This window comes from Aricia agestis, chromosome 19, assembly GCF_905147365.1.
Source record: "Aricia agestis chromosome 19, ilAriAges1.1, whole genome shotgun sequence".
NCBI classification, from domain to species: domain Eukaryota; kingdom Metazoa; phylum Arthropoda; class Insecta; order Lepidoptera; family Lycaenidae; genus Aricia; species Aricia agestis.
Window position 1 is genome coordinate 1,621,879 of NC_056424.1, and position 26,170 is coordinate 1,648,048.

At 37.1% G+C, this 26,170-nt stretch overlaps 1 protein-coding gene across 1 annotated transcript; it reads left to right on the forward strand.

The window, feature by feature from the left end:
* Nucleotides 1-2,860: 2,860 nt before the first annotated feature.
* LOC121736372 (zinc finger protein 546-like) lies at nucleotides 2,861-24,775 on the forward strand. The gene is made up of 12 exons (XM_042127534.1): nucleotides 2,861-3,225; nucleotides 4,475-4,719; nucleotides 5,135-5,351; nucleotides 7,085-7,215; nucleotides 11,747-11,821; nucleotides 13,386-13,521; nucleotides 14,527-14,636; nucleotides 18,029-18,119; nucleotides 19,745-19,867; nucleotides 21,622-21,825; nucleotides 22,666-23,590; nucleotides 24,689-24,775. The coding sequence occupies exons 1-12, from the start codon at nucleotides 3,028-3,030 to the stop codon at nucleotides 24,691-24,693; spliced, it is 2,460 nt and encodes an 819-aa protein (XP_041983468.1). The 5' UTR covers nucleotides 2,861-3,027; the 3' UTR covers nucleotides 24,694-24,775.
* The last annotated feature ends 1,395 nt before the right edge of the window (nucleotides 24,776-26,170 follow it).

Here is a 26,170-nt window from a genome sequence, read left to right on the forward strand (position 1 = left end):
TGTTTTAATATGCTCTCTCAAATCTTCCTCCGTTGGAAACGTATCGCCACAATTACAGATAATATAATGCAGGTTTACAAATGAACAAAACATGTTCACAAAACTACGGCTGACGCCACAGATGGCGATGAAAATAAAATAATTTACAGATAGTCTGGATTTTTATGCCAAGGCGGCCATGAAATATCTGTGGCGACTGGCTGGCAGTGTTGCCAGACGGCCAACTCGGTTTCTCCCCAAGTGTTCCCCGAAATCCCCCCAAAATTCGGGATTTCAAGAAAAATCCCCCCACAAATTATAAAAGAAATTTTTTGTTCATTATGAATGGGAATTTCACAAATGGATACAATGAATGTACACTATTTCTGCAATAGCGTCCAATCTTTACAGAATCAGCATCCTCGCGAGCTCCTTGATCATTTTTATGGTTCCGTAAGTCGTAACCTAAGGGTAAAAACGGGACCATAGTACTTAGATTTTGCCGTCTGTTCCCAGATTTTTTCCTCCAAAAATCCCCCCAAAAAATTGTTCCCCCCAATTTTCCCCCCCATCACCTAAAAAACCCCCAAATTTGGGGGGATTCCCCCCAATCTGGCATCACTGCAGTGGCTGGTGTCATTGCTGGTGTAGACAGCACAGATCATAATGGGCGCGCCGCGCGTTCCATTCCACGTTAATTTTGATCAAAACCAATGATATTTAAACTAATATTATAATTCTGCAGAGTTTGTTAGTTTGTTTGTTTGTTTGTTTGAACGCGCTAATCTCAGGAACTACTGCTCCGATTTGAAAAATTCTTTCAGTGTCAGATAGCCCATTTATTGAGGAAGGCTATAGGCTATATTTTATCACGCTAAGACTAATAGGAGCGAAGAAGTAGAGGAAAATGTGGAAAAAACGGGGGAAATTATATGAAAGGGCTTATTTGAACGCGCTAATCTCAGGAACTACTGGTTTACTTTAAAAAAATCTTTCAGTGTTAGATAGCCCATTGATCGAGGAAGGTTATAGGCTATATTTTATCACGCTAAGACTAATAAGAGCGAAGAAGTAGAGGAAAATGTGGAAAAAACGGGGGAAATTATTTGAAAGGGCTTATTTGAACGCGCTAATCTCAGGAACTAATATATAATATATAATAGGAATAAGAGCGAAGAAATAGAGGAAAGTGTGGAAAAAACGGAGGGAAATTATTTGAAAGGGCTTATTTGAACGCGCTAATCTCAGGAACTACTGGTCGTAGAAAGGCCATAAATTATATTTTATTATTCTAAGACTAATAGGAGCGAACAAATAGAGGAAAATGTGGGAAAAACGGGGGAAATTATATGAAATTGCTTATTATCTTTATATTCTTAAGAACTACTGGAGCAATTTTTATGTTATTTGGCAAACATATAATATTTGGGACGTGATCTATTATACTAACGCGGACGAAGTCGCGGGCAACAGCTAGTTCTACATAAACCATTGACTTTTATAAGTGGATGCGGCATAATGGTCTCTACCAAATCAAAATACCGTGGCTGGTCCGCCATTTTATATTCCGGTTCTCCGAGGTACATAAACTGTCAAACTCAAAGTGTCATAAGGGACTCAGCACTCAACCTTTTGAAATCTTGATCTTACCTCAAAAATAGGACTCAAAGGGTTGGAATCAATAATAAGAGATCAAATGGAACCAAAATAGAATTAGGTGTCCCACAGGGATCTATTTTAGGCCCATTTCTTTTTCTCGTCTAAATAAATGACCTACCTTATCTAGTTAAGGATAATGATAATGAAATAGTACTTTTTGCTGATGACACTTCACTTAATTTTAAAGTGAAGAGACAACAGTCTAATTACGACGAGGTAAACTGTACTCTTTTAAAAATAGTACATTGGTTGAATGTTAATAATTTACTTTTGAATTCTACGAAAGCTAAATGTTTAAAGTTTACTTTGCCCAATGTACGGCAAGTTCAAACCAATGTACTATTGAATGATGAGAAAATGAATTTGGTAGACACTACTGTATTTTTAGGTATTACACTAGATAGTAAATTACAGTGGGGTCCTCATATTGCTAAACTCGCAGATAGACTCAGTTCTGCAGAATATGCAGTCAGAAAGATTAGGGAAATTTCTGACGAAGACACTGCACGATTAGTATACTTTAGCTATTTTCACAGTAGAATGTCATATGGTATCCTTTTATGGGGAAACGCTGCCGATATTAATACTATCTTTGTGCTGCAGAAGCTATACGTTCGATTTACAAAATGTCTGCATTTGAATCTTTGAGAGAAAAGTATATTTTAGTTATTTTCGAAGTACTAAAAATATTCATTAAGGAATTGAGTAAAATGCAAATCTCAAAGTTGGATGGTACCAAAAATATTTACACAATTAAAATTTAAAAAATGGCAAAAACGTATATCTACGATCAATGATCATTGATCACCATTCACCATGCATCGAAAGATATCATTGTAATCCAAAGATCTATAATCATAATATATAATTTTATTTCTCACAGTTATTTACTGATAATGAAGTTTATTATTGTTATTTTTCTGTTCTGCATTGTGCTAGCGGTGAAAAACGCGAGAGTGTAAAGTAATGCGCTCGCTTTCCTCGCGACTCGCGAGACCCTTTGTCTCGGGCGCAAAATACCGACACCGGACCGAGAGGGTCCGAGACAGGCGAGACGAGGCGAGCGCACCCATTTACACTCTCGCACTCGGGCCGCCTCACTGTGTGTCGGCGAGAGTGTACAGCCGACATAATGGGATATGCCATGCCATAGCCTTGTCGAGTTGTAGCGTTTTTAGGTTTTAACATCAAATGGAACGTAGCCAAAGAAGACGAAGATTTAAAAATATTTTTGTGACACTTTTGTGATCATTTTTGGAATTTGGAAAGTAAATAAAATGGGAATATTGAATATATAAGAAATATTAAGAAAGTTAAAAATGATTTCCGATGAATATAACCTTAGCATCAACAACCAAGCTTGTCTTCTCTAATATATTATATTGGTAGATGGTCTATAGCCATTGCATTGGCCAGCCGAGTATAAAAATGCAATCGGAAATTAAAAACTTTTATTGTACATTCATAAATGTTCACTATATTATTTGTGATTGTGGTGATGCCTTCCCCACAGAAGAAGAGTTGAAAGAACATCTACAAACTAAACATGATAGTGGAAATATTTTAGAATGCATAAATGTACCACCGGTCAGTATAATTCTTGCTTGAGACATAATTATGGAAGAACTTCCACAAGCAATTTTATTATGTAAATCGTCTTTAATTATAACATATAATTTTCACGATTACTAACATTTAACACCTCAATCGTGGGTATTGCAGACATAATAGATTTTCAATTGTTATGCGGCAACCTGATGCTGCTTGGGGATTGATGGGATAATATATTTTTTGTTGCAAGTCCTATGTTGCTTAAAGTCCAGAATGCTTGGAGTAGATAATTTTGCTCATAAATAATCCCATATTATATAAATAAATAAAATAAAAAGCCTATTTCCTATAAAATACACTAAAGTTTAAAAATTATATATATTATGTTTCTTACTTTATACGTGGCTTTGCATGGCACAGTAGATACTCAAGGTAACACAAGCTATTCTGTCACCCCGACTCCCTAGCCCATCAGCACCCATGTCCCCGGAACCTCCACTGTGCCCTGCCGAGCCTTCTTGTGTAGTATAGGTCCCTTGACGGGTGAAGGCCTCCTCCATATTTTTCCATTTCTCCCTGTCTTTAGCTATCTTAAGCCAGTTTTTGCCTGCTGTCTTTACTAGGTCATCTGCCCATCTTCCTTTTGGCCTGCCAACTCTTCTTTTTCCAGTAGGTTTCTTCCACTCAGTGGTTTCTATTGTCCATCTGTTATTGTTATACCTAGAAACATGTCCAGCCCATTGCCACTTCAGTTTTAGAGCTTGTTTTAGGGCATCTGTTAGTTTTGTTTTTTGTCTAATTGTTTCGCTTCTCACTTTTTGTACTTTTCTTATATATTTTAGATGCTCCTTTCCATAGCTCTTTGGGTTGTTATTATATTTTGTTTGGTTAGTTTTGATAGAACCCATGTTTGGCAACCGTAAAGCAGACTGGGTAACACGCAGATATCAAGTACAATTTTTTTCAGGTTTATTGAGTAGTCTCCCTTTAGGATTTCTTTGAGGGACCAGAATTTTTTCCAGGCTATATTCTGTCTTCATTCTACTTCGTCTATGTTGTGAGTCTTATAAAAAGATATCTGTTTTCCTAGGTATATATAATTGTCAACATATTCTATTATTGTGTCAGATTGGACACAATAATAGAATATCTTATAACCTTTTAAATATATGTATTACTAATATGATTGTTTAAATATTAACAATGTTATTATTAATAAGTGTGACAGAACTGTGTAACTGGATAGCTTATTATTAAATAATAATGATAATTATTATCATTTTAGATAACGATAACTGGTAGTATTGAGGAAGACGTTCAGCGGAATGTTTCCAACTCACATGAAAAAACTGGACTAGATGTCTTGTTAGATGGAGTAGACATACAATGTATGACTGAAAACAACCAACCAGTATTTAAACCTCTAAAAGGTGGAAAAAAGACCAAGATGAAGCCTGTAGAAGTTAAAGAACAGAAAGTGGAGAAAAAGAAGAAAGAATCAGTATATGAAATCATGATTCGCTTATTGGGGTTAGTTATAGGCTGTTCCTTTATCGCTGCCGTCACTGGAATCTGTCAAAAATAAAAAAAGTACCACTATGATCTACGCCAGTCTTTCCCAAAGTGGGTGACAATGCCCCCTTGTGGACGCTGAAAGTCCAAAGGGAGAAAACTTGTGTAGAGGCTTGGGATTTATAATTTCATTTCCTGTATGGATGCATTTTTAATTGTAACACTGGGTGGGGGGTTTGTTGTGGCACAACTCGTTTATCGCGCGGGAACTGTACTTTTCCTGGGACAAAAATATCCTATGTCCTTTCCCGGCACTCAAAGTATCTCCATGCCCAGTAAAATCGGTTCAGCGGTTAGACAGACGGACAGACACACTTTCGCATTTATAATATTAGTCTCATATAAGTTAATGGATGATTTATTTTGTTTTTAGAAGCGACTTTTTTAAGCCTCCAAAACGCCCCAAGCGTTTAGAGGTAGATAAGAAGATGGTAACTGTCACCGAGTTGACATTGAAACAAGCGGTGCAGGAGTTGAAAAAGAGGAAGGAGAAAATTGGATACAAGGAAGCAACATACCACTGCCAGTTTTGCCACCGCTACTATCATTCAATACAGAGGTTTGAGGAGCACATGCAGAGTCATGATGAGGTAAAGACTTTTTTTTATGAAAGAAGGGGGCAAACGAGCAAACGGGTTACCTGATGAAAAGCAACTTTCGTCGCCTATGGACACTCGCAGCATCAGAAGAGCTGCAGATGTGTTGCCGGCCTTTTAAGAGGGAATAGGGTAATAGGGGAGGGTAGGGACGGGAAGGGAAGAGAGTAGGGGAGGATAGGGAAGGGAATTGGGCCTCCGGTAAACTCAGTCACTCGACGAAACACAACGCAAGCGCTGTTTCACGCTGGTTTTCTTGAGAACGTGGTGTTTCTCCGGTCGAGCCGGCCCATTCGTGCCGAAGCATGGCTCTCCCACGTATAAAGACGTTAGCCTTCTGATGTTGTAAAGTAGACCTGGTAAATTTTATACAGAGTGCAAATAAACCTTCCTGCCAAATTTTTTCCAGGGCTTAGGTATCATTAGGAGAGTCCATTTAACCAAAAAAAATTGGGTGTTATTTTTTTCAATGACATATTTTATCCCATTTAAAATCGTTGCAGAACGGTCACTCGCGCCGCGGGGGAATGAGCGGGGTGACGCAGGGGAAAGCGCGCGCGCGGGGGTAGGTACGTCACGCGCGGATTAATTGCAGTGTTTTTAGGATAACTTTCGGAAGCTATTTCTCAACATTTTAATACTGACTGATTATACAAGAAAAAATACGTGTATTTTTATTTTTAATTAGGATCAATATATCAAAATTTGGCAGGAAGGTTTAATTGCACCCTTTATATCATTTTCTTCCTAACATAATAAACCTTTCCTGGACTACCATGAATATTACAAGTGTAAAATTTGCCTTTGTTCAGCCAGTCTCAACTCTCAACTCTCAAGTCAAGTCAAAGACTAAAAAAATTTAAGTCACTTTTTAGGGTTCCGTACCTATAGGGTAAAAACGGGACCATTACTGAGACTTCGATGTCTATCTGTCTGTCTCCTAGGCTGTAACTCAATAACCGCTACAGCTAGACTTCTGAAATTTTCACAGATTGTATATTTATGTTGTCCCTATAACAACAAAATATACTAAAAATAAAATTAATATTTAATGAATCCCACACAACAAACATTATTTTTTTGGCCTTTTTTGCTCGTAATTAATAATGAAAACTGCTAGGCACTTGTCATTTTTATTATTATATATAATATTTAATAAAAATATTTAAATAAAATAAATTTAAGGGGGGCTCCCATACAAAAACACAATTTTTGGCCTATAATTTCCTCTATAACGGTACGGAACCCTTCGTGCGCAAGTTCGACTCGCACTTGGCCGATTTTTTTATATAGATGCAATGAGTATCTGTCTTTTTCCTCTTCACGCTTAAACCACTGAACTGATTTTCATGAAAGTTGCTATAGAGATACTCTGGCCCCTCCCGGGAAAAAACATCAGATACTTTTTAATTCTGAAAAAAAACTTTACGGTTCCGCGTGATAAACTAAAAATCCCCGTGAAAAAAAATTTGATGCAAGGTGTGTAAATGTCCCTTATATAAAGGACACATACACAAGGTAAAGTACTATCAGAAAAGTTGATTCCGAGGCAGATGGGGGACCTACGTAGATTGGTAGCGTTACGTCAAACCCAGCCAACAGATCACAATTAACATTGAATTGACTTGATCCGACCACCTTGGTCCTTGGTCTGTCAACTGCCTAGGAATTAATTTCCATTTAATTTTGTTAAGTACTTTTTGTATAAAAGAAATTACATTTTTCAGTCGCATGGTCCGTACGAGTGTGCAGTCTGCAAAATACGCATGAAGTCGAAGTGGAATCTCAGCAAGCATGTGGAGGGCCTACACAAGAGGAAGTACTCCTGTAAGATTTGCCCGTTCACCAGCACCCACAAGTGAGACACTTTTAGGCTTGATTTATATACGTCCGGTCCGCTCGGACGCGAAACACAAGTACAAGCGTACAAATGTATGTAGGTAACGATTTATTTGCATAGCGATGTGGTTGCGCTGTCGTCAATGGGGGCTACCGTTTTTTGGTCACTAGATGGCGCAACTGTCGACTAAGGTCCGAAGTATAGATATTAAAGTCGACTTTATAATAATCTAGAATCCCAATTATTTATTAAATGTTGAAATATTATTTCCTTTAAGCTTAGGCCAAACCTACGCGACCAGGCGACTGCGAAGCGGAGCGTCAAGTTGTCAAATGTGTTTCTACTTTTTGTATACAAAAACACATTTGACAACTTGACGCTCCGCTTCGCAGTCGCCTGGTCGCGTAGGTTTGGCCTAAGCTTTACTTTTGCTATTTTTTTTAATAACCCAATATTTTTTTAAGACGCTTATTATTTTTTTTCTTAGTTTGCTCTCAAAGCATTTACATTGATCGCTAAATAATACTTTTTGGCATCATTTTACGAAGGAAATCGCTTTTCAACAGGTAAAATGCATAAATAATAATTTATATCACGAAAACCGCTAAAACTAGTACAAAATAGACGTTTCCTGCGACACAAGCGCCTCTAGCGAAATTCACACGCTGTAGCTCCCATTGCTTGTGATCGCGGATTCGGGCCATAAAGTTAATATACCTAGCGGAATAGAGGAACAAAGAGCTGAGCAAGTGAGATGTCACTATCAGGAACACAGAACACTGCGTGGTAGAAAGAGATGCGTGATTTGAGGTGGCAGAACTCTTTTTAGGGTTCCGTACCCAAAGGGTAAAAACGGGACACTATTACTAAGACTTCGTTGTCTGTCCGTCTGTCTATCTCCAGGCTGTATATCAAGAACCACTATAGCTAGACTTCTAAAAATTTCACAGATTGTGTATATCTGTTGCCGCTATAACAACAAATAAGTACTGAAAACAAAATAAAATTAATATTTAAGAAAAATTCACGATTGTTGTATGGGAGCCCCTCTCATACAATGCTTTTTCGCTCTTTATCAATAATGGCAAGAGGTAGGCACTTGAATTTTTCACATATTCTTTTGTTATATGTGTACCTTAATATTCAATAATAATATTAAAATCAAATAAAAATTTAAGGGGGCTCCCATAAAAACACTATTTTAGCCTATTTTCGCTCTGTATCTGTACGGAACCCTTCGTGCGCGAGTCCAACACGCATTTTTATTTTCATCTGTTTGACAGTCCAGTTGGCACTTATCGGCTTATACGCACATGTAAACATATTATTTGTACACACAGATGTAAATCAATTTTGGTAAAGAAGTAAAACAAATCAAAAAAATTAAATACTGTAGTGTAAATAAAGTAATAAAAGTGTATAATAGAAAACTCTAAAGAAATGTTCAATTGTGAAAAGATAAATCTGGGTGCACGGGAGTGCCCCCGCCAAGATGAGCCAAGCGAAGCGCGCACGGGCACTACTTATTTTTTCTCGAAACGTTTCGTCGTATTTTTGCACCCTCGTAACTTTGGTTCGGATAATGTCAGATAGTTGAAATTTGGCGGATATAATGGCATGAGTATAATAAATAAATGCGCAAAGTTTGAATATTGTTACTATTATACTTTAGATTTTATAGGTGTCCAAGAATCCACATTTCTGGCACTGACTCACCGATCATCAAAATTGTTAGGGTACTTCCTGAAGTCTGAGAATGCTGAAATTTGGTATGTAACATACTATTAGTACAGAAACAACAAAAAAATTATCAAACCCAACCTAACCTATCCCGTCCCCTTGATATAGAGGGAGGATGTTAGTATGGGATACCCCCGTTTCTTGTTCTGGATACAAAATTAAAAATAGAGTATAAAATATACTCCTTGTGCCAAAAAAATACGTGTTAGCCATGTGAGACCACAGACTCACAGAAAACCGGCGTCAAACACCGCTCTCACAGAAAACCGGTGTAAAACAGCGCTTGCGCTGTGTTTCTTTTAGCGAGTTAAGCGGAGACCGGAAGCCCAACTGAACTATACCTTATTCCCTAATCCCTATCCCTGTTCTCTTCTGCTTATTCCCTTAGCCTATTCCTTCATTAAAAGGGCGAAAATGTACTTGCAACTCTTCTAATGTGACAGTGTCCATGGATCGCATGGACGACGGCAGTTGCTTTCCGTCAGGTGGCCCGTCTGCTTGTTTGTCCCCCAATTTCATAAAAAATCGGCCAAGTGTGAGTTAAACTCACACTTGGCCGATTTTTTAGACAAACGAGACGAAGTGTCTCGCGAAAAAAGCGAGCGCATTACTGTACACTCTTGCGTATTTCACTACTAGTCGCGCCGCTAGACATTGCAGAACAGAAAAATAACAATAATAAACGTCATTATCAGTCATTATCTGTGAGAAATAAAATTAAATATGATTATAGATCTTTGGATTAAAATGATATCTTTCGATGCATGGTAATAATGGTGATCAATGATCATTGATCGTAGATACGTTTTCGCCATTTTTTTAATTTTTATTGTGTAAATATTTGTTAATTACTAATTATTTATAATAGCTCATAACACAGAGAGCTACGGCAGCTGCAAGAGAAGTGTTTTCGTCCATCTCATAAAGAAAAATATTGGTCCATCTTCTCTGAGTTCATAACTGCGATTGAACTAAGCGAGAATGTACATGATCGCACTCGGGCAAGGGGCTCTCACACGAGACTCTCGCCCGAGAGCTCTCGGCGAGAGTGTACAGCCGACATAAGAATTTACCTGTTTACTGTTAACTGTACGGGGGAACAAGAAACATTAATGAAAAAAAAACAATTTTAGTTTCGTTTGACAGCTCTCGGGATTGTTCCTCTATTCCGCTAGGTATATCAACTTTATGGTTCGGGCGGGCCCGTAAAAATCTAGCCTAAACGAGACAATCTTAATTTAGTAATATTTTTATGAGGAGTTTTTATGAGACCAAAATCTAAGGTCAAATTGAAAAATCTCAAAATGTTATATATATATATATATATATCCATATTAATATTATAAATGCGAAAGTATCTCTGTCTGTCTGTCTCGCTTTCACGCCAAAACTACTGAACCGATTGCAATGAAATTTTGTACACAGTTATTCTAGAGTCTGAGAAAGGACATAGGCTACATTATTTCCATGAAAATATCGATGAAAATGAATTCGCATTGCGCGTGGCCAGCGCTCATCCCGGGGGTCCTGGGTTCGAGTCCCGCAGGCGGAACAAAAAGTTTTCAATGTTCCTGGGTCTTGGATGTGTATTAAAATAAAATTTCAAAAGTCTTAAATATATTTTATGTATAATATTATAAAAAATCCAGAAATATATCGATGCAATGAACATTTTAGTTATAATACGATTCAACAGATGGCGTTTTATTTTTTACTTCATTGTAACATAGAACTAATCATACTTATTAGTTACTAGCTGTGGCCCGCGATTTTGTCCGCGTGGATTTCAGTTTATAAAGCGCGATGTCAACAAAATTGGTGTCAAAAGCTTTTATTAAAAAACTTTGGTACCCCTTAAATCAATACAGCTGTGCAGTGTGCACACAATAAATATTTCATTTTTTTATATTAAACTTTATATTTTATGCCAAATTTTAAAGCTTATTTACCCCCCCCCAATTACACAACTTTACCCATAAACTATTTATCATTGATAGGTTTAAGGTTACGTCACTGCACAGATAAAGTACTGAGTTATTTAATACCGTAGAACAGATATAACAATCGAAAAAAATCGAAACCTAAATGTAAGATGATACCACCTTTTATAGAAAGACTTTTGAGCAATTGAGCGTCAGCGCGATGTGGAAGACGCACGGCGCCATCTATTATGAATTTTTGGAACTAACCTAATTTGAACAAATTTACGCATTTTCACCCTTTTTTCCAGTAAAAAAGTAGCCTATGTCCCTTTCTCAGGCTTTAGACTATCTGTATACAAAATTTCATTACAATCGGTTCGGTAGTTTTGGCGTTTGGCGTGAAAGCGAGACTGATAGACAGACAGACAGACAGACAGAGATACTTTCGCATTTATAATATTAGTATAGATTATGTGCACACTGCACAGCTGTTTTTGGGTATTTTGATTAATTAAGGGCCGCGCTACACTGGAATGGCAGCGGCGAGGCGAGCACTTTCAGTGCTGCCATTCCGGTGTAGCGCGGCCCTAAGAGGGGTACCACTTACCAGGGTTTTAAAAAGTTTTTAAATTTGACACAAATTTTGTTGACACCGCGCGCTATAAACTAAAGTCCACGCGGACGAAGTCGCGGGCAACAGCTAGTATATATATATATTAGTGTAGTGACTAGTGAGTGACACGAGTTCTCAGCACGAGCGGTATTTGTAATTATAATACATTCCATGTATCTCTAGCTGTCAAAGCCTACGACAAGAAGCAGGTGTACCGCAAGGTCCCATTTTGGGTCCGTTGTCGCACTATGTTAATAAACGTGTATTTTTTAAGGGACTCTATCATCAGGCATACAGCTTTTCACAAGGGGCTCAAGCACAAATGTTCGCACTGCTCCAAGGAGTTCGCGTGAGTACTAGTTTTAATACTGTAAATATTTATACTTAGGTTCTAGCGTCCTTGACTGAACATAATATCCATAATCCATACTAAGACTACAAATGCGAAAGTGTGTCTGTCTGTCTGTGACAGTCCAAACCGCTAAAACGATTTTGCTGAAATTTGTTATGGAGATACTATATGAGTCCCGGAAAATGACATCTAGGATACCTTTTTTCCTAGAAAAAATGACGGTTCCTGTCTGAATTGTGGCGAAACAGAATTTCGATTATCTAGTCATTGATAAGGAACGAGGGCAAGGCGTTGATTTAAGAAAATATTCATTCATCATCACACCGCACACATTCATTATCATCATCACTACCATCACACCATGCATCATTAAAGTATGATCCTATTATTGGTACATTTCATAGTCTATTATTGTACTAGACGTTCCGCGCGGCTTCGCCCGCATAAATTGAAAGTTTTACGGACACCGTACATTTTCCCCCAAAAAATAGCCTATAATATGTCCCTTCACGTAGTCTACTCAACATCTGTGCCAAATAACTTAAAAATCCATCCAGTAGTTCGCGAGACAAGTCTTCAAATATTTCTCCGGTTTTTCCACAATTTCCTCTATTTCTTCGCTCCTATTAGTCTTAGCTTGATATATAGCCTATAGCCTTCCTCGATAAATGGGCTATTTATCGAGAGCGATTCCGATTCCGATTTTATAAATTATTTCGTTTGCAACGAAATAATCGATCGATTTAAAATCGGACCAGTACTTCCTGAGATTAATGCGTTCAAACAAACTCTCCCGCTTGATAAAAAATAATTTAGTATCAAAAAAAAATCTAAATTGTTTTATTTCTGAATAAATTTAAAATAAATGTTTTCAGAAAGTCCTACATGATGCCTACCACCGGTTCGGGAACTAACCCGGCGAGAAGAACCGGCGTAAGAAACTCGCACGGGGCCCACTTTTTTACCAAAAAAAGTGAGAAAAAAATTAATCTTTTAAAATAAAGTTTACAATTTTGTAACTAAATATTATATACAATATCCACATACATAACTGTAAGTCCTATAACAATGAAGAAGTAGCCTTGCAAGAAGCCATCCTACTCCCAAGGTGTGCCATCGTTTATGAAATCATTGACCTTATAATAGGCTTTGGCACACAAACGTTCTTTAACTACTTTTTTAAATTTATTAATGGAAAGATTTTGAACGTTTTCTGGGATTTTGTTGTAAAGGCGTATACATTGACCTTTAAAAGATTTACTGACTTTACTAAGTCTGATCACCGGCATATCTAGCTTGTGCTTATTTCTAGTATTCCTAGATTCACTCTAGGAATACTAGAAATAAGCATCACTTTTAACTTTAAATTTACTTACTTTCTAACATATACTTATTACATTATCTAAAATGTATTGAGAAGCAACAGTTAGTATAGATTTCTTAGTCTATATATACATATATATATATATATATATATATATATATATATATATATATATATATATATATATATATATATATATATATATACATATATATATATATTATGTTTGTGTTGCAGCAACGTGTTAACGTACGAGCAGCACCTGCGTCGGAACCACCCGGCCCGTCACGCGTGCGCGCACTGCGGTTACACGTTCGTCAGCGAGCACGGATTGAACATGCACGCGAGTAAGATGCACCGTTCCGATGGGGAGGTCAGTACTTCGATAAAACATAGACAGTCCTAAACATTTTCAACAATTTTTAGGGTTCCGTAAAGGGTAAAAAGGGGCCATATTACTAAGACTTCGATGTCTCTGTCTGTCTGTCTGTATGTCTGTATGTCTCCAGCCTGTAACTTAAGAACGGTAATAGCTAGAGTATTATGTGTTTCTGTTGCCGCTATAACAACAAATACTAAAAACAAAATAAATTAAATATTTAAGGGGCTCCCATACAACAAACATGATTTTTCAAACATTTTATGCTCGGTATCAATGATGACAACAGATTAGCACCTGAAATGTTCACAAAATACTCAGCTGTATTTATACTAAAAATTTAAATAAAATTAATAATTAAAACTAAAAAAAAACTATTTTTGCTCTATAATGGTACGGAACCCGTGGTGCGCGAATTCAACTCGCACTTGGCCGATTTTTGCTTTTCTTTGGAATGCGTTGCGAAATTTTAGATGGAAAAAATTAAGACCAAAAGCTGTAACGACACTTTTTGCTAGTTGTAAGCCGTGCGGCGTGCGCGTGTTTCTATGTCTATCTCTTCTCTCTCTCATAGAAAGCAAGCCATGAATTGAACAGGGTGGTGTCGCTACGTTTTTTTGTTGTTGAGTGTATACAGGTTTTTGTACTATAGTAAATAATAAAAAATAATTAACAAATGCTTTGCGCATCGCGGATTGGGGACGTCGGCCGGGTTATGTGGGACTCGTAGGAGCTATCTACTGAAACCCCATGGTGGGGCTTAAGCTCTGGTTTCCTCCAAAAGCGGCGCCGTCATGCAGCGGTGAATGACGTCATAAGAACGTCGCTGCCGCGTACTACGGCTTACCTCATACGATTTCATACGAAGATTGAAGAATGAAATAGTGGTCATTCTACAAGTCTCTATAAGGAGCCCAATAATTTTCTGCTTAACTGACTTTCAAAAAAGGAGATGCTATGTTCGGCTGACATATGTATTTTTATTTTAAACATTTGCAGGTGCCGCTATTTGGTCCGTTCTGTGATGTTTGCGAAAAACAGTTCGTGTCCGAGGAGGCTTTCGACCGACACCTGGAGATGTCTTCGCTACACAACAGCGAGAGCACCCTGTAAGTATACACACACGTACAAACACAGACGTGTACGCTGGTTCACACATACTTGCACACACATATCGACATGCACGCTCGACGTACACATTTCAATACATTTGCAATATTTAGGTGACCTTGTGCCAATGATATTCTATGTTACTAACGTAACTAGATTTGCAGTTTACGACAGCAACGCGTTGCCACTTCGAAGATGCCTGCAGGCATATCTAACTTCAATTGCCTGCTTGACGTTTAGCAAGCGTGACGCATCCGTTAAAGCTATTCAAAATGGTGAAATGTGTTGTTAAAAATTGTGTATCACGGTCCGAAAAGGATGATAAAGCAAGTGGCGTTACTTTTCATAAGTAAGTTTGCATAATTTTAATCATAATTGTCTAAAATTACATGAAAACAAAAAAAAATATATCGTAAATTTTTTTTGTCACTGGTGTTGCCAGTGAAACGATTTTAATTTTCCCACTTATATGGGAGTTTACTTGATGAAAGGATGAATGGCAGAAGTGTGTGCCAGTAATATCTGTGAATAGAATTTCGGCAACGTCTGTAATATGCACAATCATTACGAAAATTAGATTTTAATTTTATTTCATCATTGTAATGTGTAATCATTTTAAAATAGTATTAGGTTCACTTAGAATGATCTTTTATTTGTTTTTTAGAGTACCTAAAGATCAGAAGCGTAAGGAGGAGTGGATAAGATGTATAAGACTATTACGCAAAGAAAGCGACTGGTTTCCATCTACAGCTACCGTCATATGCTCGAAACACTTTAGAGATCAAGATAAGATTCCACCTAAGCATGATAAAGGTCATACTAAATTGACAAACAAAGCAGTTCCAATGGTTATTGTAAGTACCTATTTAACTATGTGTGAAAGTGGTCTGTAGTCTGTTCGTCGGTCTGTGTTTAATAAGTCATTTTTTCTAGGATGAAATCAAATCATCACCGTTAGATGGAAGTTGATTTAAATGTGGAAACTGATGATGAAATGCTCGAAATATTAGAAACACCACGAGAACATAAAATGAGAAAAACTATTAAACGCTTAAAGTTTGTATCATCGAAGAGATTAAAATGTATACAGAATTTAAGACAAAAAAATAAAAGACTTCAGATTAAAAAAGAGAAATTGTCGGACATAATAAAAGAATTAAAAAAGCAGCGCTACTGAAGTGAAGAAGAAGAAATGCAATTAAATTTTAATGAAGAAATTTGTGTCTTAATGAAAGCATTTCAGAATTCATATCAAAATAAAAGGTCTTTTTTAAAAAAGTTTTCTGTTGCACTGAGAAAATTTGCGTTATCACTTAATTTTTACTCACCTGCAGCATATAAATATGTTCGTGCAACCTTGAACAATTGTTTGCCTCACCTAAGAACGTTACTGAATTGGTACAACAAGATTAATGGGGAACCTGGCTTTACGGCAGATGCATTCAATGTATTGAAAATAAAAAGTGCTGATTCCAAGTCAAAAATTATTTGTAATTTAGTGATGCATCAAAGCTTTGTTAGCCACGGAGCTTTTATGGTTTCATAAAATCATAATTATTAAAGACAAAGGAGGCCTATGCTATCCAGCGCAACAGGTTTTCGACATTTGTATATCATGTGAAGCCGTGATTAAATTTGCTATTGCTATGTCCGGTAGAAAGTCTTTGCATCCTAAATATGGTGCTATGTATTTAAGTACGAAAACACTTGAAAAAATTCAAACATATTCGTGGATTAAAAAATTTGCTATTCATACAGCAGAAAACGTGTCATCATTACAGATGGATCATTCTCTTTTGTTAATAACGCGATAATTCACAAGTATGTTAAGATAAGATTGTACCACGAATGTAAAATGTTTACCTTAAGCTATAAGAAAGAGAGTAAAAGACAATTGTACAACAAACTTATGTTACACAGTGGTGTATAATCAATAAACCACCCTGCTGATTAATTTACAGTAAAAATATGTTGTCATGTTAAAAAAGTTTATAAAAAAATATTATCGTAATTATACGAGAACAATAATAAATTATATATTTACGCACTTATTTTTTTAGTTCTATTCACATACCTTGTAAATATCTTAGAATGTAAAGTCTGTCAAAAAAGTCATGACAGGCGGGAATTTTTTTAAATGAAATAAAAAATATGAGAACTATAATAATTCGAGATAAAAATGTGCAAGGTAACAATATTTAAAATGTAATAAGCGTTCTCTATGAAAATACAAAGAAAAAAATACACGTTTTAAGCGTGATTACGTTTAGAAAATTTTCCCGCCTGTCATGACTTTCTTGACAGACTATATATAGATCTTTGTTATTTAATAGATTTTTTAAATAAAAAAACTATTATTTATTCAAATCCATTTACTATTGAAAATATTTAGAAAAAGCTAGTAACTAGGTAATAGTTACTAGCTTTTTCTAAATATTTTCAATGTACAGACATGCTTCTGTAAGAGTTTTCTAATAATATAGATTGAAAGTTTAATGAAATTCTGTTCAGAATATATAACATTAATCACACCAAAGCAATTAAATACTTAATAAATTATTTATTCATTCATTAATTTAGGGGAAATTATTTCTCGCCATTGGCAACTCTGTTCGTTTTCACGCCAGCAATGTATTGTCTCACTTCAACGGTAATTAGTTAATGAGTGGAAGGAACGAGACAAATATAGTTTACTTTGACATATTGTATCGGTTTCAAAGCTCAAATGAGTCAAACGTCTTTTGAAGTTTGAACTATCAATTATTATTTATTGGTGACGCATTTTTGAGAATCGTTTGTAAGACATTGCTACTCTAGTATTTTAGAAACTCATTGCCTTGTGCGGTACTAGGCTGACGTTACATGACAGATCAAAAGGAACCAAATTTAAAACGGTAATAGTATGGGAATTACGATTCCTTAGTTTTTAAACCCCGACAAAAAAGAGGGGTGTTATAAGTTTGACGTGTCTGTCTGTCGGTCTGTCTGTCTGACTGTCTGTCTGTCTGTCTGTCTGTGGCATCGTAGCATCCAAACGGGTGGACTTCATTGAGAGTGTTCTTAGCTATAGTTCATCATCATCAGCCTGCTCCGTGATGAAAAATCGCGGTTCATCTGGTTCGTGAAGGGCCGATTAGCAACTTGCAGTCGTTTGGTGGGCTTTATTGCATTCTAGTTCGTGACATTTATGAATATTTACACATTAATGGAAAGTTGACCTGGTGCTGCAGCATCACCTGGTAATCAATAGGATACCCAACTCCTCACCAACTTAGAGCAACGGTTACGTGTTTTGACAAGTATTGTGGAGCATGTTTTTTGACGGAGTTACTTTTCCTTAGTTTTTATTATTCGTAGATTAGTATGGATAAATAATATTGTTATTTTCCAGGAAACGGCCTAACGCACCAAAGAACATCAATACAATAGCGCGTAATGCCGAAATGAAGAAAAGATACGACAGGCCATATCCCTGCGAAGAGGTAAGGAACCATTGGCAGGACTATAAAAGATATTTTTTCTACTGCAGCTGGGTTAGCATAACAACAGTAGAGATTGGAAAGAATCGACATACTGACAGATTTTATCGACAAAATGGCGGATTTCCATTGTCTAACTGTCACTTTGTCTTCCGTAGAAAGAGACCGTTTCTATGGTGACCATGCTACGCCTGCAGGAAGATAAAATATTTTTTTTTCTCATTTTTTTGATTACAAGTGCCGTGCGAGTTTCTTACGCCGGTTCTTCTCGCCGGGCTAGTTCCCGAACCGGTGGTAGGCACCATGTAGGACATTCCGAAAACATTTATTTTTATTCAGAAACTAGCTGTCCCGGTGAACTTCGTGTCACTTAAAAACCTTCCCTGGACTTCTACGAATATTTTAAGACTAAAATTAGCCCAATCCGTTCTCGAGTTTGCGCTTAGCAACACATTCAGTGACTCATTTTTATATTATAGATAAAACAATTTTGATTTGCCTTATACCGTTTGTCCATCCGCCACCTGGTAGCGGCGTTAGTGGGAAGCGAAGCAGGGCGACCGACGAGAAAATTCAAATAAAGTGCTATATTATGGCCTACGCCAGGGGTTCCCAAAGTGTGCGCCGCGGCGCCCTGGTGCGCCGTAGAAAGTAAAGAAGAGTGCCGCGAGTAGATCCTCCATGATTATCCGAAACCACAAATATTATCATTAAAGGTGCCTATTCATTTTGGCTGTATCATTTTCAAATATCTAGCTAGGGTAGGGCGCAGTGACAATTTGTTACTGCGCCGTGGGCTGAAAAAGATTGGGAACCCCTGACCAAAGCTATAGAAAATAAAACTATATATTAAAGCTACAGAAGCTCTACCATGAGTTTAAAGCTATAGTATTTATCGATACTCGATACCGACTACGTAAATATTTAGTAGTGCGATTTTAGTTCCGCAAGTGACCGCTAGAGGCGCTGTAAAATTTGCCATACTAAAAATTTACGGTAGTCGGTATCGAGTATCGAAAAATACTATAGCTTTAAACTCATTGTAGAGCTAAAGATATAATATAAGATAAAATAATAATAAAGCTACAGGTCATAAAGTGGAATTTTGTTTGAATTTTTTTTCGTCGCAGTCGCGACTAGCGTGCCGCATGGATCGGATAGCCACCTTAAGGCCTCAATCTTGAAATCAGCGGGCAGCGGAGCGGGAGCGGCGCGTTTGAATGTATAAATTTATATGGAACTGGCCTCGGAAGCAGCTGCGCGCGTCATACTAGACGGTTTCCCGCGCCGCCGCTACCGCTCCCGCCCCGCTGCCCGCTGATTTCGAGGCTAAAGGTCAATTTATACTAGCGCAGAGTCGAAGCGCATCGAAGCGAATTATTAAAACTGAATATAACAAATTCAACCTTAACTCCAAAGCGTTAACGCACTTTATTCCTTCTGAGAATTAAAAAAAGCGCGCGCATCCGCGCGTATTCGCGTCGATGCGCCCGACCAACGCTGATTGGCCTTGCAGCTTGTTAAGGTTGAATTTTCTGTGTTCAGTTTTTGGGAATTTGCTTCGCTTCGACTATACGCTAGTATTCAAATTGACCATAAGGCCTTATAGCTATGTTTTTTGTGTCCAGTGTGGGCTAGAGCTGACGAAGAGGAACTACATCAAGCACTTCCGGAGCGCACACCCCGGCAAGCAGATCAAGCGCTTCCACCTGAAACCAGCCCAGTGCAACCTCTGCGGCAAAATGTTTAATGTAAATAACTAGTTATTAATAATTAATAAATAATATAATAATATCTATGGACGCTTCTCACCACCTCAGTCTGGCCCCGTGCTAAGTACCCGAAGGACTTGTGTTACGGGTACCAGACAACGGAAATATATTTAATACTTTTATACCATAAGTAGGTACCTACATAATATATTTAAGATTTTTATTATAATATGATACACATATTTATGTATAGTATAAATGTTTAATACTTTTATACTATACATAATACATGTGTAGAACGCCTGATTTAAAAAATCAGGTAGTTTTTAAAGCAATAATAATAAATATAGTGTTTTTGTGCTCTGTCCAATGACTAGCCCTTCAGTAAGTGCCAAAATCTTTGCAAAAATGTAGGGTACGTGGTTTGCAAAAAAAAAAATGGCACCCGGCCTACCCTCTTTGTACAAATAATGTAATAACCTTACATCTAATCCATATTTTATGTTTGAGTGAAAAATATTATAATATATGTTAAATTTTCTATCTATCAAGCCATCATAATATAGTATTTAGTCAGATGTGATATTTGTCTCATCACTGTAAACTTTGAAATCTATGTTTCTAACTATTTCGCAACAAATATATTAATACATTATTATAATCTCAATAACACAGAGCTATACAAACTGTTTATGTAAACAATTCTTTGAAATAACTTAACTTGTTATCAATAAACAGATAAGAGATAAGAGTAATAAAAACCGGTTTTGGTATTATACACAAGCAAACTTCGTCCTTAGTGCAATACAAATAAAGTTCAAAATGGCCGCGGCCGGCAAAAAGCCGTTATAAATAGGTAATTTTTATCTTGATTATTTTACTAAATCGATACTATTATATACTATTACTAGGATCTAAATCGTTTTATACACGATAATATACGCTTTTAACGTCAATTATTTACAAAAATATTAAACAAATCGCGTTCAAATCACATAAATAACAACCAAATTTTCTCGTGTAAACTAGAAGTTATTACGATGTAAGTATTTCTTTCAAATGATTATCTAAAACTATTTATAAATTATAATTAATAAATTAAACTATTTTACTACTTACATTCGTTAAATCCATCAATAATATCAAACAAACAACACAACATGGCAGAACACACACGAAAAATTCACGATTTTCAAATGACTGACAAATATTCGTCGACCACAGATTGTATAATATTTTGCATTCAGAATGTGGCAAATTTATCGTAGATCATAACTAACCAAACTTCTTCATACAAAAGTAGTCTCTAAGTCAACGAAATACGTAATTCAATCGAACGAAAGAGCGCGGCCACATCCGGCCGCTTGGGTGTAGACGGAATGGCTGCAGTATAATCTGTGGCGGCCGGATCCGGCCGCTTGGGGATTAAAAGGCTAGACAGTACGTCCAATGCAATTTGACGACCTCTGTGGCTTAGTTGGTGGGCTGTTGGTAGCTCTAGCCGGGGGTCGTGGGTTCGAATCCCGCCGACGGAACAAAAAGTTTTCAAAGTTCCTGGGTGGATGTGTATTAAATATGTGTATCATATTATAATAAAAATCTTAAATATATTATGTACTTATGGTATAAAAGTATTAAATATATTCCCGTTGTCTGGTACCCGTAACACAACAAGTCCTAGCACGGGGCTACACTGACGTGGTGAGAAGCGTCCATAGATATTATATTATTCCATTTTTAAATATTTGCATTTTTTTATTTTCAAATAATTGTTAATTTTCAAATGCTTTCAGAACAAGCCCAATCTGTACACGCACATGCAGACGCACGGCGAACCCCGGTACACATGCGAGTGCGGCAAAAAGTTCCACGTCCTCTTCAACTACAAAAAGCACCGCGCGACGCACCTGCCGCGCGAGCTGCGCACGACGCACGCGTGCCACCTGTGTGACACCACCTTTACCCTGAAGCAGAACCTGCAGAGACATCTCGCAGTAGTAATTAATACAGCTCTGGATTTATATATACAGTGCTCCCAAAGTGATAATGCGCATAGAAATTACGAAAATTTCTATGCGCTTTTTCAGCAACGGATTTCCTTTGAACAAGGTGCAAAATGCAAGTTTCATAGATTCGGGTGTTTCCGTGATTACGACAATTAGCGACGATTGCCATGCGCATTATTAGTTTGGGAGTACTGTAAACAGTATAGGCCATGGCATATACTCATTAAAAAATATATATCCGACCCTGCTATTAAATGGCGATACGTTGGAGCATCTTTGTGGAAATAAAGACATGACGAAAATTATTTTTTCTTGTTGGTAAGTGAAGGACCATTCAAAAATAGGAATATCGATGAAAAAATGACTTTGATAGCTTAAAAACTCACCAAGATATCCATACAAAATGTTACCTAACTGTGACGTCACGCTTAGGTAGTTTGTTCGATATGTTAAATATTGCGTTTATGAAAGTGGTTTCATAATATTTTTTTTGTAAATTGCATAACTTATCGAATGGTATACAAAACTTAAGGCATTTTATAAAAAAAATCGACTTGACTATCCAACTTTGAAGGCTCATAACAAAAAAATACTTAAGTTATGAAGCTGAAATTTTGGAAATATATATTTTATCGCTATGTCCTTATTTTATTTAAAAAATCAGCTAATCTTTGACCTTGTCGTCATATCTATTATTTTCTGTTACATCCAATATAAAGAGTGGTAAAATCAACTGCAGATGTTATGGGAATATCTTGTGTTAGCGTGCGTTTGTTATATTTATGCTGAACTATAATATATTCGTGTAATACTTTATATTTTATGCTCCAGACGCACCCGGGCCTGAAGCCGTTCCCATGCGACGTGTGCGGGAAGTCCTATACGGCGAAGAGCGTGCTACAGGGGCACATCAACCACGTACACCTGAAGATACCGCGGCCCCCGCGCGAGCCCCGCCGCCCGCGAGGCCCCCGCCATGAAATTGGTGCCCCTGCCCGCGAGATTTTAGAGACAGGAGGCCCCGATTACGCGATCACATCCATCGACCACGACATGCAAGGCCGCAATTACGAAATTAGAACCAGTAACCACGAGATGAGAAGCCCCGAATACGAGATTAGAGCCACCAACGACGGGACTCGAGGCCCCGATTACGAGATTCGAGGCACCGACCATGAGATAAGAGACTCTAATCGCACGGAGATGAGGCGCTCCAACCAAGAAATAAGATTCCCCGGCAACAAGATAATAGGTCTCAGCCGCAAAGAGATGAGAGGCCAAGACTGTGAAGTGAGAGTTACCGATCATGAAATGAGGAGCCGCGCCCATGAAAAGCGAGGCCCCGACAGCAAAAAAAGAGGCCTCGATCAAGGTCACCGACCACGAGTACGCAAACGAAGCTCAGACCAAGAAATACAGGGCCTCCTAGTAAAAACGTCCAATTCAAACAACAAAAACGGAGGCCCCGACCACGAAATACAAGGTCTCCTGGTAAGAAGTTCCAATTTCAACAACAAAAAGGGAGGCCTCGACCAGGAAATACAAGGCTTACTTGTAAAAAGTTTAAATTCCAACAATATAAACAGAGGCCTCGACCACGAAGTAAGAGCCTCTAATCACAGGGGCCCCTACAAAGATAAAGGCCTCCAACGCGTAGTCAAAAACTCCTATGACACAAGTTTACGCCCGCATCATATACAAATGAGGGATTCCGGCCATATCGACATGAGAGAATATGACCACATAGACAAGTTAGGTATGTATTATTATTGTTTTGACGTTGTAAGGTATGCGACATTGACATGACAGTGTCATGCCCAGTTTCTGATGATTTGTGACAAGAGTTTATCTATTCAATAGCTATGTAAACGGTTTATTCAAGTTTATTGTATGACATTAGCCAACCAACAGGTTGAACTACTGCAAGAAACCTCAAAAATAGCATACCTACGCCATTCATGAATCTGACTAAAGTAAATAAATAAACGTTTATTCAATAAAAAAATTCAAGTCAGTCAGATTCGTGATAATGTTATGGACATTACCGCATTGCCAAAATGTATAGCAATTAATCATAATCATCAACTAATTAACCCTATATTCGTTCCCGAAAGATGTAACGTAAAACATTCTTAGGGACATATTAGATTATCACTTATATTGAGTCAATTATACAATTGGATAATGTAATATAGACATATGATTCATTTCCTCCTTGATCATACATTTTTTAAATTTTCTGAGAGATTGGATCCAATACGGTCATAGAAACAGGTGTTGCCAGTTATTTAATATAAAAAAAGAGTTTTTAATCTCTTGTTCGTTAATATGTTTCAAATAATGTAATTATTTTTCTAATTATATACTTGCATAATCTTGCTGAAATAACAAAAAACAAGCCATATTAAAAATGACGATGTCTTTTGACAAATCGAATTCTCTGAGATCTAGTAACCCTGACGTCAATACCTGTCAGCGTTAGCGCTCTCCATTGGCCATTGCAACCACATATGACGTAAAATAGGGTCAATGAAATATGATAGTGTAATACACAAATATGATCAAATGATCATTTATATTGGATCAGATATATGATCATATAAATGATAATCTAATATGCCCCTAACCCTGGTGGGTTGCACCAGAGCCCAGTGGCGTAGTTAAAGTTAAGGTTATCGTCAAATATGGCGCCCAATAATAGACTTTTACTAGGGATTTGACAGTTCATTTGACTTTTTGTTATGGTAAAGTTTAAGTTATAGTTAAAGTTGGTGGAAGTGCAACCCACTTTTAATATTATTATCGATGATTTAATATCTTTTAACATGTTTAAAAATACCTGTTTTATTTTCAGATTAAATACCTATGGGCGACGGGAATACAGCGAATTGTTTCAAAACATTAAAGAAGAAAAAAATGTTAAAAATTTTATAGTATTAAATATTTTTTATTAATTTTTTTCCCTTACCCTTAAATAGGCTTACTAGATGACTCCCGCAACTCCGTTGCGCCAAAACTCGTTTAAGTACATTTTTTCGGGATAAAAAGTATCCTATGTCCTTTCCTGGGACTCGAAGTATCTCCATACCAAATTTCAGCGAAATCGGTTCAGCGGTGAAGAGGTAACAAACAGACAGACCGACACACTTTCGCATTAATAATATTAGTATGGAAGTATGGATTAGCTTACCAATACCCTTCTCACTTCTACAGCCATTCTAGAGCCCTGAGGCCTTAGCCAAGATGAATTCTTGATCGCTTCGTTATAGAATCGTCAACCAAAAATGTATGGAAATGACATAAGCGTTCGTTATCATGAGTCTCTTGTCGTAATCGTGTACACCATTGGTAGCCAAATTACAAGTTGGACGAAAGCGATATCACTGTTCATCTTCTTTATTGCGATAAAGAAGTGCCCCTTAGCTTTTTGTATAGAAAGTCCTAGACAACACACACAAATGCCACTAATCGCTAGCGTTTTCGTATCTTTTCTTTTTCGTCACAAACGATTGTTAAAAAGGCGGTGTTATCGCGTTGAAGAACAAAATGGCGTGCATTCGACAGCTGTAAATTGTGTGTGGCTGCCGATCAATGGTTCTTACTTCTTGTTAAAAACATACTCAAGTACTAATTAATATGCATGCATAACGCTTGCTGACCGCGCACCACCACACCATATCGGACAGGCGCAGGAGGAGGCTTTTGCTAAGACGGCAATTAGAGAGAATAGAAGACATGCCGGAACTTCTATTCACACAAAATTTCCGTCTTGACAAAGCCTCCTACACAAGTTTGTGTATGGATTTGCGCAGGGCAAATATTTTAAAGGGAACCAACGAAATACCTCTCCAAATTAAGGTAAGAAAAAGAAAATGTACTTAAGTAATTTTACTATAGGTATTGTAATTCAAATGTTGGTCTTGAGTTCTTTATTCAAGTTCGGAGTTTCAGTTTTGTGCAAGTTCCCAAGTGTCAAAATCCATTTAAACAGCTCTAAAACAGTTTCAGATTTTATCAAAATCGGTCTAGTGGTCAGTTTTGTGTATGGTCGGACTCCATTTATTTTATGATTTGTCCCACAACTTTCAAATCTGAGGCTAAATAAATGTGCAGTATTGTGAATTATAATAGTGAAATACAAACAAACTAGCTTTTCAAGACTTTTGATATTGATTTTTCTTTACAGTTACATGGATCTGATAAAATCTGTCATCCATGCTGGCAAAAAATTGACCGAGCTGCTACTTGTTCCACTGAAGTAAGACATCCCAACAATAACCAACCCAGTATAATCTTGCCAATGTACACTAGAGCTTCAGGTTCTCAACAGTTTTGT